This window comes from Argopecten irradians, chromosome 14, assembly GCF_041381155.1.
Source record: "Argopecten irradians isolate NY chromosome 14, Ai_NY, whole genome shotgun sequence".
Lineage (NCBI taxonomy): Eukaryota > Metazoa > Mollusca > Bivalvia > Pectinida > Pectinidae > Argopecten > Argopecten irradians.
In genome coordinates, this window is record NC_091147.1 from 18,305,290 (window position 1) to 18,324,689 (window position 19,400).

A 19,400-nucleotide genomic window follows, 5' to 3' on the forward strand; every position below is an offset into this window, starting at 1 on the left:
CTGACAACTGAGGAGACCATGCACCGTGCACCCATGTGATCGTACCCATCTGATGTTAAACGCACATGTCACACGTTTACAGCCGTGCTAATTACCTGAATCTACGTTATATGTACCATTAACATACTGGCCAATTCTAAATAAACTGCATGCATAGTCACAGTGACACGTATTATTCTAAAACTTGGCGACTTACCTTTGTTTGCAGGTAGGGCGTTAGAATTGTACCTGCTGCCCCTATTGCATGATCGTAAGAGGCGACTAAATTTAGGATCTTATCTTTTCTTTCTTCCTAAATTACTTTATTCTTCCTAACGTCTCCCTTGACACCACCTCACTTTTGGCCTTTAGTTGAGCGCTCGCCCCTGTGAGGAAGGCTCTGGGTTCTGTCCCCTGGCCGAGACACACCAAAACCTATAAAAGTGGTAGTAGCGCTCCAGCATAGCGCTCAGCATAACGGGAGTGTGGGACGACTGGTTCGCCCGATGTCAGTATAATGTGACCGGGTGGGGTGTGTTGCTTGGTGTCTTCGGCGGCATGGTGTCTTCGGCGGCATGCTTCAGTGATATAGCACTATAAAAAGGGCAACAGTTCCACTATACAAGAAGACACAACACGGACATACCGCAGTTTCCCAGTACACTCACATCGCACAACATACACGCAACACACTGCAAACATGGGAGGCCGTCCTTACATGACCATAGCTGTTAATAGGACGTTAATAAATGAAACAAAAGAAACAAACAAACGTTCATAATGCAATGGTAGCATCCTTATAGGGTGAGGATTCAAAATTGTACAAATGATAGGACTTACCCACCCCCCCCATCCCCCCCCCCGGGGCTTAGGGGTGGGGTCAAAAGGGATTAATTTGGCTATTTCCATTTAAACGACTTCTTCTTTGCAACTAAGCATGGGAGAGCACTCATAATGCAATGGTAGCATCCTTATAGGGTGGGGAGGATTCAAAATTGTACAAATGATGGGGCTGACTCCCTGGGGCCTTAGACATAGGTCAATTAGGCTACTATTTTCATATAAATTTATAAATTACTTCCTCTCTGAGCCTTTGTATTGGATAGCATATTTGTATGGTATCTTTAGCATCATTATATGGTTGTGTTTCAAAATTAAAGAAATTTTGGAGTTTATTTTACTAATTTTTTCCAATTGTAAGAGTCTTTGTGATAATTACAAAAAAAAAACCCAGGTGAGCGATACAGGCCATCTGGGCCTCTTGTTTATTTGACTATTTCTCCAAATATCTCTGTGGTTATACTTTATACCCAATGGGTCTTACCCACGGAACTATCTGCGAGGCGGCGCTAGTGTACTAAAGGTGGTTGCGCAAACGTTTTAATCGCTGCGACGCTTGTAACTGAACATAACAAATATGGCGAATCGCTACTTAAAATTTTCAGTGCCGAAATTGAAGGCTGAATTGGCTGCGCGAGGAGCCTCTGTGAGTGGAAGGAAGGCAATACTTATTGAAAGGTGATGATTAATTTTATATTACAATTCATAAATTCATCGTATTTGATACTTTTCATTCAACACTTCTGTATATTATACGATTACCCAGTTGTCACATACATGTATACAAGTGACGGGTCATTTCGCATTCAATCCCGTTCGCCCTTGGTTGCTTCGCTGTGAGTTATTTCACTCTAAATATGTTTTTAGGGCGATACAGTAGTGTTTATTTCTATTACATTTCTAGTAGCTTTGATATATGTCATGAATTTGTACCATTTATGCATGCATCACATCAAGGATTTGTACATGCTTTATCACATATACACATGTAAGCATATAACGGAGTCTGGTTTACTGTCAGTAGATAACTTCTATACACAAGTTCTGAACCAGAAATAAACTATCTTATGTTATAGGAAATGAGTCAAATGTTGTAAGAATTATTCCAATTAAATGAGTTGACCTTTGAATCCTATTAAAAAAAATCCGTGACTAACCCCCGGGGTCTAAGCGGGGCCAAAAGGTGTCAAATAGGCTAAAATTAAAAAAAAAACTTATGAAATTCTGGAAATGGTCTTATTAGCCTGAAATTTTAACGTCATATATCCATATTGACCCTGGCCTACCACCAGGGGCAGAGGGGCAGGGCCAAAAGGTCAAAATGACTTAAAAAAAATTCAAATGTTATTCTGAATTCACTGATGACAGATTTGATGGAACCAAATACTCTTCATAGATTAAAAAGTTAAACTAATAAAATAACTGACTAAACTTCAAGGGCCTGGTTTGAAAAAAAAAAAAAAAAAAAAAGGGGGGGGGGGTGGCAGGTCGGCCAGGAGGATATAAAAAAAACCCAAAACAAACAAACGAGAAACTGAGATCGAAATCCTGACTTTTTAAAAAAAGAATTATCTCCCCTTCACCATTCCATTCCTTTCATCCGTGACACTCGAGCTCCTTCACGCCCACTAGTAAACTATCTTATCGTATGAAACTGGTCTTCGCCAATTATTACAAGTTTAACATATAAATTATCATAATTTTATTAGGTTGGAAGCATACGAGCGAAATAGAGACTTCCGCATAGTGTTAACAACACTACCAGAACCTTTGGCGGTCGGGTGGCCTTCTACTGGCTGTCAGCAGCTGCAGCCTCAGCATAAGATTATTTTACCAAAGATAACTATGGAGCAGATAGAAAGTTACTTCTTATACAGAATGGCAGGTAATTATCAATGTGTTTTACACCTTACAGTTTTAGAAATATTTCAGTTTCTATAGATCTGCATTAATGGTTTAACTTTACTGTTACTGTTTATTACATGGAATTCAACATTCCTACCGGTAATTAGTCATCCTTAATTCTTAAACGCATCACATACTTTTCCGTAATATTATTTTAATTTAATCACAGTAAAACTTATCACTTACATTTATACCAGTTCTGGTTCATTACAGTATATATATGTAATGTACATTTTATAAAGACGACAGTCAATCCATGGGGGACATTAAAGCCCTTGAAAAAGGAAGAGACATGGTTTTGGCCGACAGGGTACAGGCTTGCTCCATGTTCATCAAAGAGCATGTATACATGACCAGCATAGTTGGTGCTGCAATGAAGAACAAGGTACCTGTATATATTTATCATTATTTATGCAAAGTATAAAGTAGTAAGCTGTGTTTTATACTGATAAAGAGAATAATCAAAGTATATTGTATATACATGTATTTGATTCTATGAAATAACATTCCTTTAAACTAGCTATAGTTAGTCTGATTTCAAAATATCAATATACAAAACTAGTGTGAGGATGTCTAACCTTATATTACAATGCACGTTTCATGTATATGTTGCTACTATTAACATATTCATTATCCTATGATTGTAGGTTTCTTACAACTTCAAGCTGAAGCTGGATAAGCTGACAGGGGACCCAATAAATACCCACTGTGAGTGTCCAGCAGGTAAATGGCCACATGGAACATGTAAGCACCTGGCAGCAGTACTGTTGATGTTGCAGCATTTCATCAACACCGGAGTGATACAGGTGGAGAAGTCCTGTACAGAGCACCTACAAACATTCCACAAACCAAAACACGCACACAAAGGTATCACATTGCTCATATTTATTTGATTATTCATTATACATGTATAGTATAGAGACAATAATGTAATACATGTACAAAAAGAATGGGTTAACCCTTTAGAATTTTGGTATATTATTTAGCATTCTTTACTTAAAAGATCCTCGAAATTCTAAATAATACTTGAAGATTGATAGAGGAATGGATATAACCAACATCATTATACTTATTCACACATACACTTATACACAATGATTGCCAGATTAATTAAAATCTGTTTGCATAAATGAAATGCATTTTTGGTGATCTAAATGATATCACAATATTCATTGGACATTGATATAGTTTGAATATACTACATGTATCATAGATATCTGAAAAATGAAAAAAAAAGACCCACAATAAAAAATTCCATGAAATAATGTGCATCTTTACTTCTGTTTTATTAATACCGGTACAATACCACATATTTATATATATATTTGTATTATTTTAATACACAGGTGCCCCTGTAACCGCTGAGGATTTGCCTTCTAAAAGGAAAACTGGCGATGACTTTCTTGAGGACCCTAGACCACCCAAGTATCGTAATACAGAAGGATATAATGACTTCGTAAGACACTGCATCATCAACCACTGTTCTGCAACATCACAGGATATTGCAATGCGATATCTTTATGGAAGAGCAAACATACAGGTGAGACATTTTGCTCGATTGAAATGACAGTAGATTGAAAAAAAAAATTCTAGTAATCCCATCATATACAATAATATTTATTATTCACATTGGCTTTTCAATATTTAAAGGGACAATTCAGTGAGGCTAATTCAGCGAGGCTACTTCTGTTTCATAACCACGAAGCAAAATATGACATAAATGTATTGTTCTATATTCCTTATGAAACATAACACAAAATATTGACAATTTTCACAACATTGTTAAGTATTTTGATTGAGACTGTAGAAATTCCAAATCGTTGATCAATACGATTAAGCAGGTACAACATGTACGCTGTACCCATACCTGAGCCAAAGTCACGCACGTTAAACAAATGCAATACATAACCACTGAAGAGTTGATGAAATTATTTTCAAACAAGAACAGCATCTAATAAGGTTAACACACTACTGTAAGAGCGATTTGAGTAGTTCTAGACAAAAAATTCTTTACTACACTGGCAAGGGCCAGGGTTCGGCATACCACTATGTGTATATAAATGGCGGACAGTTCAAGCGAGTTTGAACATTTCATACATTTTACAGCAGTGGGTTTCTCTGGCATATCACAGTAAAAACAAACTAATCTAATTTCTATCAGAACTGGTTTGTTTCCGAAATATGTGCAAAGTTTAATGTTCTCTTAGACTGAATTGTCCCTTTAATGATATTTATTACCTAAAACGATTTTTTTTATTTAGTAATATAAGAACTTATGACGTTTTCAATTTGAATGTATAATGTTCATAGTTTGTTCTTTTTAGACATTTATTTTACCTGCGCACACCAACATAACATTTTATTATAAAACCTAACAAGTATTTATTCATATATGTTTTTTGATTATTTGCTATATTATTCTACCTTTAATGTATCATCATCAATTCATTAGGTAGCTACATTGGAACATGATTACACATCCCTTCCATTTACAGAATACTGGCTGGAGTCAGCTGTCCAGGTAGCAACTTTAATTTTGATAATATAAACTTTTTACATCATGACCACAGATTCAATCATAGTGATGTATGTCAGATTTCCTCTTAATAATATTCCGTGTCATCTGGAAAATCCTGTTGATATTACTTCTTTGACCCTTAATATTTTTATACAGATATTTTGATTTAAAATGCATATATATTAGTAAAACCATGGTCTATTTATATACATTGTACTTGTTTTGATAGTCATCATCATTATCAGTGTAATATTGATTTAGTGAAGTATCATTATCAGTGTAATATTGATTAAGTCATATATCATTATCAGTGTAATATTGATTTAGTGAAGTATCATTATCAGTGTAATATTGATTTAGTGAAGTATCATTATCAGTGTAATATTGATTTAGTGAAGTATCATTATCAGTGTAATATTGATTTAGTGAAGTATCATTATCAGTGTAATATTCATTTAATGAAGTATCGTTATCAGTGTAATATTGATTAAGTCATATATCATTATCAGTGTAATATTGATTTAGTGAAGTATCATTATCAGTGTAATATTGATTTAGCCTTCTAGAAAAAAGAAGTGGCTGGTTTATTTTGTTTAATATCCAAGGTTAAGGAGATGAAGGAATACCATAGTACCCTATATAAAAACACCCAGCTATGGTGATAACTAGTTAACTGTCTAAGATAGATTTTAAACACAAAACTCTTAGGAAAAAGGCAATGGTGATAAAATATAAGAATATTTTAACCACTAAGCTACCATGAATTCTTATTGTGAAATCATGATAAAGAGGAATATCAACGTTTTTAAAAAAATAAACCATTCATGTACAAAAATTGTCTTTTAGGTCACTGAAAAACAGGCAAAAATAATTGAGGAGAGCACAAGAAACCAGTCCTCATCTAAAGCCTGGCACAGTGAAAGGGCATGGCGTCTCACAGCATCTAGATTTGGGGAAATCCTTAAGATGACACACAGGAGGAGTATAACTAAGCTTTATGTTTCCCTGTTGAAATCAAGACATCTAATGTCTGAAGGGATGGCACACGGAAAGAACTATGAGGCCAAAGCATTGCTAGCTTTTGAAAGCAAAATGCAGATAAAAAAAAAATTGGATTTTTTATCTATGTACCAAAACCATTCTTGGGTGCAACACCTGATGCAATCATTGACAACAATTATATTGTTGAAATCAAATGTCCATACAATGGTCGTAATGAAAAAATAACACCTGAGAAAAATGTTCCTTTCTTGATAAACAATGAACAAGATGATATTGTATTGAAAAGCAACAGTAACTATTTTTATCATGTTCAAGGTCAACTTCTCATAACAAAAAGACAATTCTGCTATTTTGTTGTATACACTTTCTGTGACTTGTCTGTTCAGAAAATAGAATTTGAACATGATTATTGTTATAATTCAATGATTCCAAAACTAGAGTTGTTCTTCACCAAACACTTCAGATCTTTTCATTGCATCAACTCTTTGAACTTGGTAAGTATTTTGTATCAAAGGTGTGTACATTGTACCTGTATGTACAGGGTAGGTTGTAATACCACAGGTTTGAAGTAAACACAATTATAGTATCATGCAAACTTGTTAACAATACAGTTTCTAAAATTTGAGATAGCAAAGCATACAAAGACAATACGTGATCCCAGCTGTAGTTTCCTTTGAGGAAGTTCTTTTTTTAAATTTTGAAGCCTTTGCTTAAACCAATTATACGTTCAATGTGTATTCTCTTTGAAACAACTCTTCTATCGTGAACAACTTCCTGTGGATCTAACTGAGACTTTCCTTTCAACATGGTTGGTGTATTTACATAAACATCATTGGTAGCAAAAAGGTCTTGGACCATTATACCACGGTCAGCCATTATACTGTCACCTTTATTAAACATTGTTTTGTTAAGTAAGGAAGAATTTTCAATAATTTGTCTGTCACTTGCAGAACCACCATAGGCATCATATACAAAACCTACAACACCTCTTGGTGTACAACCTATCATAGCCTTCAGTGTATTTTTATGTTTGTATGAAGACCATGTAGCACTCTGTGCATTAACTTCAGAAGGTTTTTGAATAGGTTATTCAGTAGCATCTAAAATAACTCTAGTGTTTGGGAATTTCTTTTGAAAATCTAAAGGCATATACTCTTCAACAACTTCTTTTGAAGGCCAAATATCTACTTCTTTGAGTTGAAAATATGAAAAATTTATCCAGGTTACAACTATTCTGGAAACTGTAGATTCAGAAACATTAAAAAACAAGGACAATTCAATATCTTCTTTTGCTTGACGAAGTTTCATGAGAACCATGAACAACTGGTCTCTAGGATCTAACAATGACCCTTGGTGACACAGCTCATTAACACAGGGACCCAGACATTGATAGAATAACATAAACTGTGCAAAATCAGTAAACCCAGTGTAATAGTTTATCATTTTGTCATTGTAACGAAAAAAATCAACTGAAAATTTTCAAATGAATTGATTTCACACTGGGTAGAAATAGAATGTGTACTAGTAAAAGGTGTATAGGACCTTAAAATTTCAGGTGACGCACATGAATCAATATCCACCTCATACTGAACATCCTCTGGTGGTTTGGTAGAGTCTTGGTCAGGCTGTAAGGACCTGCTGTCTCGTATTTTCTGCCTCTTTTGTCGAGGGCTCTCCTCCATACTGTCATCTTTGAATGAAAACACTGAAGGCACAGTCTGTTCTTTCAGTCTGCTACGTTCACCTGTTCATTGAGTATAAGACATGCCCATTATCACATTATGTAGGAAGGCTCTGGGTTCTGTCCCCTGGCCGAGACACACCAAAGTCTATAAAAGTGGTAGTTTCTGCTCCTGCTTAGCGTTCAGCATACAGGGAGTGGGACGACTGGTTCGCCCGTTGTCAGTATAATGTGACCGGGTGGGGTGTGTTGCTTGGTGTCTTCGGCGGCATGCTTCAGTGATATAGCACTATAAAAAGGGCAACAGTTCCACTATACAATAAGACACAACACGAACATACCGCAGTCTCCCAGTACACTCACCTCGCACAACATACACGCAAAACACTGCATACATGGGAGGCCGTCCTTACATGACCATAGCTGTTAATAGGACGTTAATAAATCAAACAAACAAACAAACAAAAAGTATATAAAATTGTAACAAGTCAAAGTAGTATAGGGCTGCGGTGGCCAAGTCGCCCAACATATTAAGCCTTCCACCTATGGGGTCAGTGGTCAAGTTTGAATTCCATGTTACGTAGTTGCCAGGTAGTAGGTACTGACCGCTGGTCGGTGGTTTTTCTATAGGTAATCTGACTTTCCTGTACCATCCAAATCTGGCATGTCCTTAAATGACACTGACTTTTAATACACTGTATGATGTTTCACAATAATCCAACCAAATCAAAGTAGTACATGTACATTATCTGTTTTATCATTCAATTGTAACAAGAGAAAGTAAAGCAAGACTACCAGTAATTATTTCTATACTGTATCAATTACGGTAGTAGAATATGACCAGATATTTCAATATGATTTATTTGATAAACTGAAAATTCATTTATTCATTCATCAAATTATGTAAAGTCTATAAAGCTTGTGTCTGTATGTTGTACATGTGAGTGTACAGAAGTTGAATGTGTACATTTATGACTGTTATCATATGGTTGTGTTAATATATATGTGTATGTCAAGTTGTTAAAGATATTTATGTACAGTGTGGAAGAAGAATGCATGCATGTTTACTGGAATTTTATGACTGAAATGAAGATATATTTTTATGTCTGCTATGTATGGGAAAGAATAAATGTGTCAGTGTGACAACATAAATTATTGTATTGTTTAATAAAATATATTGATCCAATATTGTGTATGTCACTTTTATTTTGTACATTGTTTTAATTTTAAAATGAATGAAAGGAAAATTGATGGAAAATTGACTTTTGTCTTTATACATTTGTAAGGGTTGTGAAATGTAAAGTGAACCATATTTCCATACCACCTGGGCTCCATTCAAATGGTCACAAGTGTCCATGTCTAATATTGATGTTGTAGTGTTGCATTAACCTGAAAAGAAAAAAGAAAAAAAACACACAAAGCAACACGAACTTTTATAGAGAGATTTAATATAGCTATATTGAAAATATTTTCACTTTGGTCATTGATAAATTATTTAGATATTTGATACTTATCTTGCCGATGTGTTGTTCCTGGCATAGCGGTGCACATGATTTTACAAAATTTAATCATTATATATACATGTCTTTATGACAATAGCTGTTAATAGGACGTTAATTAATCAAACAAACAAGATTCATTTGAATATTTTGGGCCAATAAAATTCAATAACAACACTCGCCGAATACTGAAATTCCACAATGAACCATTTTCTTCTTGATTTCAGTATTCGCGTTTTTCCTGACCCATGATTCACAAGTCGTTGGCCCTGCAGGTAGGATATTAGAATTGTACCTGCTGCCCCTATTTTATGATCGTAAAAGGCGACTAAATTTAGGATCTTTTCTCTTTCCAATCTGATTAAAATGCAGATCCTTATACTCACTCCGTTATATAAAGGATTTGACAATATCCCATAGGGGGTCACGTCCAGATGATCTTTATACCACGTGGTCTTGATATAAGATACATTTTTACACCTTGTCACATCCATTTCGTCCCAGTAAGCAGTACACTTATACAATAAGCTTTATTGTGCTCTTTGGGCGAGAATACTACGTGAACCAAAATAATTCTTGACAGTTTTTACAAAATATTTCGTCCCTGAAATTCACTGTCGAAAATTTTGCAAGTAACAATTTGATTGGCTATTTTCAAAGGTCACCTGGACATGACCCCTAATGGGGTTTTCTCAGATCCTCTTATCAGACGTAGTGATAATAAGGATCTGTATTTTAATCAGATTCCTTAACTTTCCTAATGCCTCCCTTGGCACCGCCTCACTTTTGGCCTTGAGTTGAGCGTTCGCCCCTGTGAGGAAGGCTCTGGGTTCTGTCCCCTGGCCGAGACACACCAAAGTCTATCAAAGTGGTAGTTTCTGCTCCTGCTTAGCGCTCAGCATACAGGGAGTGGGACGACTGGTTCGCCCGTTGTCAGTATAATGTGACCGGGTGGGGTGTGTTGTTTGGTGTCTTTGGCGGCATGCTCCATTGATATAGCACTATCAAAAGGGCAACAGTATACAGGAAGACACAACAGGGATATACCGCAGTCTCAAAAAACACGCACCTCGCACAACATACACGCAACACGCTGCATACATGGGAGGCCGTCCTTACATGACCATAGCTGTTAATAGGACGTTAATTAATCAAACAAACAAACAAAATCACAAGTCGTCTCAGAGTCCCATCTTCTTTACCTGCATGAATTATGCGAAATTGTTTGTCTTGCTAATAACTTCATCATCTCTCAATGATTTAAGAAAGTTATAACATTATATTATGCATACCAAAAGTGAAAACATCACAGCCAAGTATGATATCATAATGTATCGAACATGCAAAAACAGTCAAGGAAAAATAATTAAGGCTCGAAGACTAGCATGATGTACGAACATCCGTCATATTTGTAGAAGAATCGGAACCCAGTAATCCCTTTCTCTCTCTACTCTACCCGTCCACACTGCTGACAATCTGTCCTTCATAGGGCATCAGAGGTTCCCCTTTACACCTTTTTAGCCCACCATCTGATGATGATGGGCTATTCAAATCGCCTTTCGTCCGTGGTCCTTCCGTCCGTCCGTTAACAATTCTTGTTACCGCTACTTCTCAGAAAGTACTAAAGGGATCTTTTTCAAAATTTGATATGTAGGTTCCCCTAGGGCCCTAGTTGTGCATATTGCATTTTGGGACCAATCGGTCAACAAGATGGCCGTCAGGCAGCCATCTTGGATTTTGATAGTTAAAGTTTCTTACCACAATTTCTCAGAAAATAATGAAGGGATCTTTATCAAATTTCATATGTAGGTGGCCCTGGAGCCCTAGTTGTGCATATTGAATTTTTGGACTGATCGGTCTACAAGATGGCCGCCAGGCAGCTATCTTGGATTTTGATAAAGATTCTTACCACAATTTCTCAGAACATAACGAAGGGATATGTCTCAAATTTCATGTGCTGGTTCCCCTAGGGCCCTTGTTGTGTATATTGCATTTTGGGACTGATCGGTCAACAAGATGGCTGCCAGGCAGCCATCTTGGATTTTGATAGTTAAAGTTGTTACCGCTATTTCTCAGAAAGTACTGAAGGGATCTTTCCCAAATTTCATATGTAGGTTGCCCTAGGGCCCTAGTTGTGAATATTGCAATTTTGGACCGATCAGACAACAAGATGGCCACCAGGCCGCCATCTTGGATTTTGACAATTGAAGTTTGTTACCGCTATTTCTCCGAAAGTTATGAAGGGATCTGTCTCAAATTTCGTGTGCAGGTTCCCCTAGGTCCCTAGTTGTGCACATTGCATTTTGGGACCGATCGGCCAACAAGATGGCCGCCACGCAGCCATCTTGGATTTTGATAGTTAAAGTTTGTTACCGCTATTTCTCAGAAAGTAATGAAGGGGATATGTCTCAAATTTCATGTGCATGTTCCGATATATCTCAAATTTCATGTGCATGTTCCTCTAGAGGTTTTGTTGTGCATACAGCATTTTCGGACTGATCGGTGAACAAGATGGCTGACAGGCCGCCATCTTGGATTTTGATAGTTGAAATTTGTTACCGCTATTTCTTAGAAAGTACTGAAAGGATCTGTATCAAATTGTATTTGTAGGTTCCTCTAGGTCCCTAGTTGTGCATATTGCATATTGGGACCGATCGGTGGACAAGATGGCCGACAGGCAGCCATCTTGGATTTTGGTAATTGAAGTTTTATTACCACTATTTCTCAGAAAGTACTGAAATAATCTGTCTCAAATTTCATGTGCAGGTTCCCCTAGGTCCCTAGTTGTGCATATTGCATTTTCAGACCATTCGGTGGAAAAGATGGCCGATAGGCCGCCATCTTGGAATTTGATTATTGAAGTTTGTTACTGCTATTTCTTTGAAAGTACTGAAACGATCTGTCTCAAATTTCCCCTAGGACCTTAGTTGTGCATATATATTGCATTTTGGGGCCAATTGCTGAACAAGATGGCCAACAGGTAGCCATCTTGGATTTTGATAATTGAAGTTTGTTACTGCCATATATCTCATTAAGTAATGAAAGGATCTTTCTCAAATTTTATATAAGTTTGTAGTAAAAGTTTTAAAAGGAGCCCTGGAGGTAGGGCGTAAGAATTGTACCTGCTGCCCCTATTGCATGATCGTAAAAGGCGACTAAATTTAGGATCTTATCTTTTCTTTCTCCCTAAATTACTTTGTTCTTCCTAGAGTCTCCCTTGACACCACCTCACTTTTGGCCTTTGGTTGAGCGCTCGCCCCTGTGAGGAAAGCTTTGGGTTCTGTCCCCTGGCCGAGACACACCAAAGTCTATAAAAGTGGTAGTTTCTGCTCCTGCTTAGCGCTCAGCATAACGGGAGTGGTACGACTGGATTGCCCGTTGTCAGTATAATGTGACCGGGTGGGGTGGGGTGCCTGGTGTCTTCGGCGGCCTGCTTCAGTGATATAGCACAATAAAAAGGGCAACAGTTCCACTACACAAGAAGACACAACACGAATATACCGCAGTCTCCCAAAACACGCACCTCGCACAACATACACGCGACACACCGCATACATGAGAGGCCGTCCTTACATGACCATACCTGTTAATAGGACGTTAATTAATCAAACAAACAGAGAAAAGACCCATCTTTCCATTGTCAGACGTAGATCATTCTTTGGTGGGCGCCAAGATCCCTCTGGGATCTCTTGTTAGTCTTCACTTCTCCACCTGATAAATCAAAGGGAACTTGCATGGTTTTTTTTCTTATCAAATATCTTCAGAAAAAGTTGTCTTAAAAGGCTTTTATTGCCAAAACCAAACTAAGATGTTAGCCTGTATGTCATTTTAAGTTTCAATCTCTCTAAAATGTAACGTGCATAACTAAATCTCAAAGTTTTCATTTATAACATGTTTTTAGCCCACCATCATCAGATGGTGGGCTATTCAAATCGCCCTGCGTCCGTGGTCCGTCGTCCGCCGTCTGTCCGTAAACAATTTCTTAAAAACTTCACATGGAGGGTCCCCTTGGTCCATATTTGTGCAATACAGATTTTGAGGCTGATCGGAAAAACAAGATGGCCGCCAGGCAGCCATCTTTGATTTTGGCAGTTGAAGTTTGTTATCGATATTTCTTGAGAACTACTGAAGGGATTTTGTTCAAACTTCACATGGAGGGTACCCTTGGTCCCTAGTTGTGCCATACAGATCCTAGTTGTGCCATACAGATTGGCCCTGCAGGTAGGGCGTTAGAATTGTACCTGCTGCCCCTATTGCATGATCGTAAAAGGCGACTAAATTTAGGATATTATCTTTTCTCTTCTTCCTAACTGACTTTATCTTTCCTAATGCCTCCCTTGGCACCGCCTCACTTTTGGCCTTGAGTTGAGCGTTCGCCCCTGTGAGGAAGGCTCTGGGTTCTGTCCCCTGGCCGAGACACACCAAAGTCTATAAAAGTGGTAGTTTCTGCTCCTGCCTAGCGCTCAGCAAAAAATGAGTGGGACGACTGGTTCGCCCGTTGTCAGTATAATGTGACCGGGTGGGGTGTGTTGCTTGGTGTCTTCGGCGGCATGCTTCAGTGATATAGCACTATAAAAAGGGCAATAGTTCCACTATACAAGAAGACACAACACGAATATACCGCAGTCTCCCAAAACACGCACCTCGCACAACATACACGCAACACTACGCATACATGGGAGGCCGTCCTTACATGACCATAGCTGTTAATGGGACGTTAATAAATCAAACAAACAAACAAACAAACAAAAAAGCCATACAGATTTTGAAGCTGATCGGAAAAACAAGATGGCCGCCAGGCAGCCATCTTTGATTTTGGCAGTTGAAGTTTGTTATCGATATTTCTTGAGAACTACTGAAGGGATTGTGTTCAAACTTCACATGGAGGTTACCCTTGGTCCCTTTTTGTGCCATACAGATTTTGAGGCTGATCGGAAAAACAAGATGGCCGCCAGGCAGCCATCTTTGATTTTGGCAGTTGAAGTTTGTTATCGATATTTCTTGAGAACTACTGAAGGAATTTTGTTCAAACTTCACATGGAGGTTACCTTTGATCCCTTTTTGTGCCATACAGATTTTGAGGCTGATTGGAAAAGCAAGATGGCCGCCAGGCAGCCATCTTTGATTTTAGCAGTTGAGGTTTGTTATCGATATTTCTTGAGAACTACTGAAGGAATTGTGTTCAAACTTCACATGGAGGTTACCCTTGGTCCCTTTTTGTACCATACAGATTTTGAGGCTGATCGGAAAAACAAGATGGCCGCCAGGCGGCCATCTTGGATTTTGATAGTTAAGGTTTGATATCCCTATTTCTCAAAAAGTGCTGAAGGGATCTTTCTCAAATTTAATATGTAGGTTCCCCTAGGGCCCTTGTTGTGCATAATGCATTTTTGGACCAATCGGTGAACAAGATGGCCGCCAGGCCGCCATCTTGGATTTTGATAGTTAAAGTTTGTTATGGCTGTTTCTCAGATAGTACTGAAGGGATATGTTTCAGATATCATATGTAGGTTCCCCTAGGGACCTAGTTGTGCGTATTGCATTTTGGGACCGATCTGTCAACAAGATAGCCGCCAGGTAGCCATCTTGGATTTTGTTATTCAAAGTTTGTTATCACTATTTCTCAAAGTTTTGAAGGGATCTGTCTCAAAATTCATATGTAGGTTCCCCTAGGGCCCTAGTTGTGCATATTGTGATTTGGGACCGATTGATCAACAAGATGGCTGCCAAGGAGTCATCTGGGATTTTGATAGTTGAAGTTTGTTACCGCTATTTCTCAAAAGGTACTGAAGCGATATGTCTCAAATTTTATATGTAGAATGTTTGAAAAAGTTTAAAAAGCAGAGAAAATATCCATCTTTCCGTTGTCAGATATAGATAATTCTTTGGTGGGCGCCAAGATCCCTCTGGGATCTCTTGTTAATAATGTAAAAGGGAGCGGTTTCTGTCCTAGAAACATAACCCAGGTTCTGAGATCTCGGGACCATTAGGGTCTTAGATTCTGGAACCATAAGCTGAAGCTTGCAATTGGCGAATGAACACAGACTCAGAAATATACGTTCAATATAATTTATTGTTGATAACAAGTGTAGAAATTTAACGACGCAATAATACAGACAATGGTGAAACAACTCGACTCGCACCGACTCTCGTACGCCCTGCCTACATAATATATACACCCTGTTAGGATAAACCAGCTATTTATCACTGTTATTAATACTATTTATAGGTACTGAAATATACCGCCCCGATACCCAATATATACGTTAATCTAGTGGATACATGGCTTACTCCTATGTACACGAAAGTATATAGACGACGGACAGCTACATCTACATGTATACCCTACTATATGACACTACATTATAAACTTCATAGCGTTACCTAGTACTAGTGGCTACCTATATCCTATAGCTAGGTATAGAACTAGAAAGAGTCTTAGCCCTGCAGGTAGGGCGTTAGAATTGTACCTGCTGCCCCTAGTGCATGATCGTAAAAGGCGACTAAATTTAGGATCTTATCTTTTCTTTTCTTCCTAACTGACTTGATCTAATGCCTCACTTTTGGCCTTGCGTTGAGCGTTCGCCCCTGTGAGGAAGGCTCTGGGTTCTGTCCCCTGGCCGAGACACACCAAAGTCTATAAAAGTGGTAGTTTCTGCTCCTGCTTAGCGCTCAGCAAACGGGGAGTGGGACGACTGGTTCGCCCGTTGTCAGTATAATGTGACCGGGTGGGGTGTGTTGCTTGGTGTCTTCGGCGGCATGCTTCAGTGATATAGCACTATAAAAAGGGCAATAGTTCCACTATACAAGAAGACATAACATGAATTTACCGCAGTCTCCCAAAACACGCACAACATACACGCAACACACCGCATACATGGGAGGCCGTCCTTACATTACCATAGCTGTTAATAGGACGTTAATTAATCAAACAAACAAACAAAGATAGTTTATGTTTATGTAACAGGAGCGAGACGGGCCCAGTTTATTAATAACTACAAACTACACCCGGCTCCCTACCTGTGTGTTTTAACCCAGGTTCGTAGGGTTTTGCTTGATTTTTGCCGGTGAAGGAAAACGAGACAAATACTTTTAACACGTAACAATATTCATTTATAATGACATATTACATATTAAACGATGTTTTACACAAGATGTAGGGCCCAACAACGACGAGACTTAACACATATTTACAATATATCCCCGTCAACCCCTCCATACCCAACCTACAACCCTACCAACCTATACCTATAAACATGCCCCCTTCCTGCTTCCTATTACCCACCTCTATCTCAAACCTATTAGGTTCAGGAACTCAATCCTTCAGTACACCGCAATGAAATGGATAGAACACCCCTATACCCGACTATAACAATACATGTACGATCGACCAATACGAAGACGGAACACAACGCAGGCGCTCGATACAATGGCATATTGTACATGACAGCTACACGTGTACAAGATACACACGCACTCTTACAGCTAGCACAGGACCACGACACCATATATGTTCCCATAAAACACAAATTATTTAAAGCCCTGCTGCATTTAAATAAATTTTCATGAGGGAAAGGCAAATGTTTTAGAAATCAAATGACTATAGGGTAGGCTTCCTGTGATAGACAACAGTTCCACTATACAGGAAGACACAACACGAACATACCGCAGTCTCCCAGTACACTCACCTCGCACAACATACACGCAACACACCGCATACATGGGAGGCCGTCCTTACATGACCATAGCTGTTAATAGGACGTTAATAAATCAAACAAACAAACAAACAAAAAGTATATAAAATTGTAACAAGTCAAAGTAGTATAGGGCTGCGGTGGCCAAGTCGCCCAACATATTAAGCCTTCCACCTATGGGGTCAGTGGTCAAGTTTGAATTCCATGTTACGTAGTTGCCAGGTAGTAGGTACTGACCGCTGGTCGGTGGTTTTTCTATAGGTAATCTGACTTTCCTGTACCATCCAAATCTGGCATGTCCTTAAATGACACTGACTTTTAATACACTGTATGATGTTTCACAATAATCCAACCAAATCAAAGTAGTACGTGTACATTATCTGTTTTATCATTCAATTGTAACAAGAGAAAGTAAAGCAAGACTACCAGTAATTATTTCTATACTGTATCAATTACGGTAGTAGAATATGACCAGATATTTCAATATGATTTATTTGATAAACTGAAAATTCATTTAACTTAATCAAATTATGTAAAGTCTATAAAACATGACCATAGCTGTTAATAGGACGTTAATAAATCAAACAAACAAACAAACAAAAGTGATAGACACATGTGAAATACAAAGACGATGTAACACACTAGGTCTATAGCAGAGTATGGGATGAAAAAAAGGTGGTCTCTAAAAATTAGTTTTCTTGTTATTTGAACAAATATAAAGTTGTTAAGCAAATTTGAGAAATAATGAGGTAGTGAAGTAATATTTTGAGGAGGTAGACTTTTTAATAAGCTCCAATTTTCTTTCCCTAAAATATAAATCCTGCTCTTGGTTCTCTATCTATCACCTTTTAATTGTCTCTTTTCCCCCTTTAGAATTGCTTCAACGTCTTTGAGGAACGTTAACGCTTCAACACCAGACCAGAGTGGGTTTTTTCCTGTTATTTAATATGCACTTACACTAGGCTCTGGGTTCTGTCCCCTGGCCGAGACACACCAAAGTCTATAAAAGTGGTAGTTTCTGCTCCTGCTTAGCGCTCAGCAAAAAGGGAGTGGGACGACTGGTTCGCCCGTTGTCAGTATAATGTGACCGGGTGGGGTGTGTTGCTTGGTGTCTTCGGCGGCATGCTTCAGTGATATAGCACTATAAAAAGGGCAAAAGTTCCACTATACATGAACACACAACATGAATATACCGCAGTCTCCCGAAACACGCACCTCTCACCGCATACATGGGAGGCCGTCCTTACATGACCATAGCTGTTAATAGGACGTTAATTAATCAAACAAACAAACAAACAAGCACTTATACTAATCTGTATCCGTTCAGTATATTTTGTGGGTAGGAAACAAATCCGAGGCTACTTCTAGTAACATGTTACTTACCTGAAGTTTTCGCCAGGGAAGGTTATAAATTCCATAATCATAACAATTTCTCAAGGGCATATATGTTTCGTTTAGCAAACAAAAAAGTGCTTGTGAACCATCTTGCATAATCTTCTTCATATAACAGTTATGGCGCTTCCTGTGGCCAAGGTCATTGATCATTCGTCCCAAACCTTATGCACTGGTGGCATCAACACTTTAAGAAGAATTTTACCACAGTATTAAAAATATATTATACGTGTATGTTGAAATAAGTGTTAAAATAAATATATAACACTTTTAGAGAAGGTTCATCAGCCGAAGCAGATCTAAAATAATAAATATTTGATTTATAATTAGTAATAACTCTTAGACTAGTAATAAGGGATATTGCAGAACCTTATATAGTTTATTCAACTTCCCTTTATGTCAGGGTTCTAATCTGTGTACCAAATTTTATCAGAATCTGTCAAGTAGTTTATATATAACTAGGAGGAATACATTCTTGTAACTTTAAAATGAAATAAAGGATATGTTTTTCAACTAATATCAGATCGCAACAGCTTTTCTGGAACAGTGAGATTTGTTTTTGACATTAAAAATGTCTAGTAAAAGTAATAAAAGCATATCATCGAATTAGCAGCCAAACTTAACAAATATGTGCTATCCAAGTGAATTGTAAAAACACCATGGCCAATAAAGTGTCAAAAAAAAAAAACCGATAAGAGATAAATATGTCTTTTTTCATAATAATTTATACTTTGAATTGTCGCCTCAAACACTTGCAACAGTGCATCACAGTAACATTATAATTATATCGATTATTTGGAGAATCAACTTAAAAAGGGTTTTTTCTGCTTTGGTATTTTAAATCATTTTTTTTTGTTACTGAGCAGCTTCTTCTTGTGTGTTGTCTGATT

At 37.8% G+C, this 19,400-nt stretch overlaps 1 protein-coding gene and 1 pseudogene across 1 annotated transcript; one reads left to right on the forward strand and one right to left on the reverse strand.

Moving 5' to 3' along the window:
* The first annotated feature begins 2,889 nt into the window (after positions 1 to 2,889).
* LOC138307076 (uncharacterized) lies at positions 2,890 to 6,644 on the forward strand. The gene is made up of 6 exons (XM_069247705.1): positions 2,890 to 3,109; positions 3,372 to 3,591; positions 4,071 to 4,264; positions 5,177 to 5,245; positions 6,089 to 6,224; positions 6,631 to 6,644. The coding sequence occupies exons 1-6, from the start codon at positions 2,981 to 2,983 to the stop codon at positions 6,642 to 6,644; spliced, it is 762 nt and encodes a 253-aa protein (XP_069103806.1). The 5' UTR covers positions 2,890 to 2,980.
* Positions 6,645 to 6,761: 117 nt separating this feature from the next.
* Positions 6,762 to 7,926, reverse strand: LOC138307077 (uncharacterized; annotated as a pseudogene).
* Positions 7,927 to 19,400: the final 11,474 nt, after the last annotated feature.

What these genes read in the sequence shown, in the direction of transcription:
- LOC138307076 (XM_069247705.1), top strand. Translation starts at nt 2,981, where the DNA reads ATGGGGGACATTAAAGCCCTTGAAAAAGGAAGAGACATGGTTTTGGCC. An exon ending in ACCAAAACACGCACACAAAG is followed by an intron (nt 3,592 to 4,070) that starts GTATCACATTGC and finishes TTTAATACACAG; the next exon opens with GTGCCCCTGTAACCGCTGAG. An exon ending in ATGGAAGAGCAAACATACAG is followed by an intron (nt 4,265 to 5,176) that starts GTGAGACATTTT and finishes TCAATTCATTAG; the next exon opens with GTAGCTACATTGGAACATGA.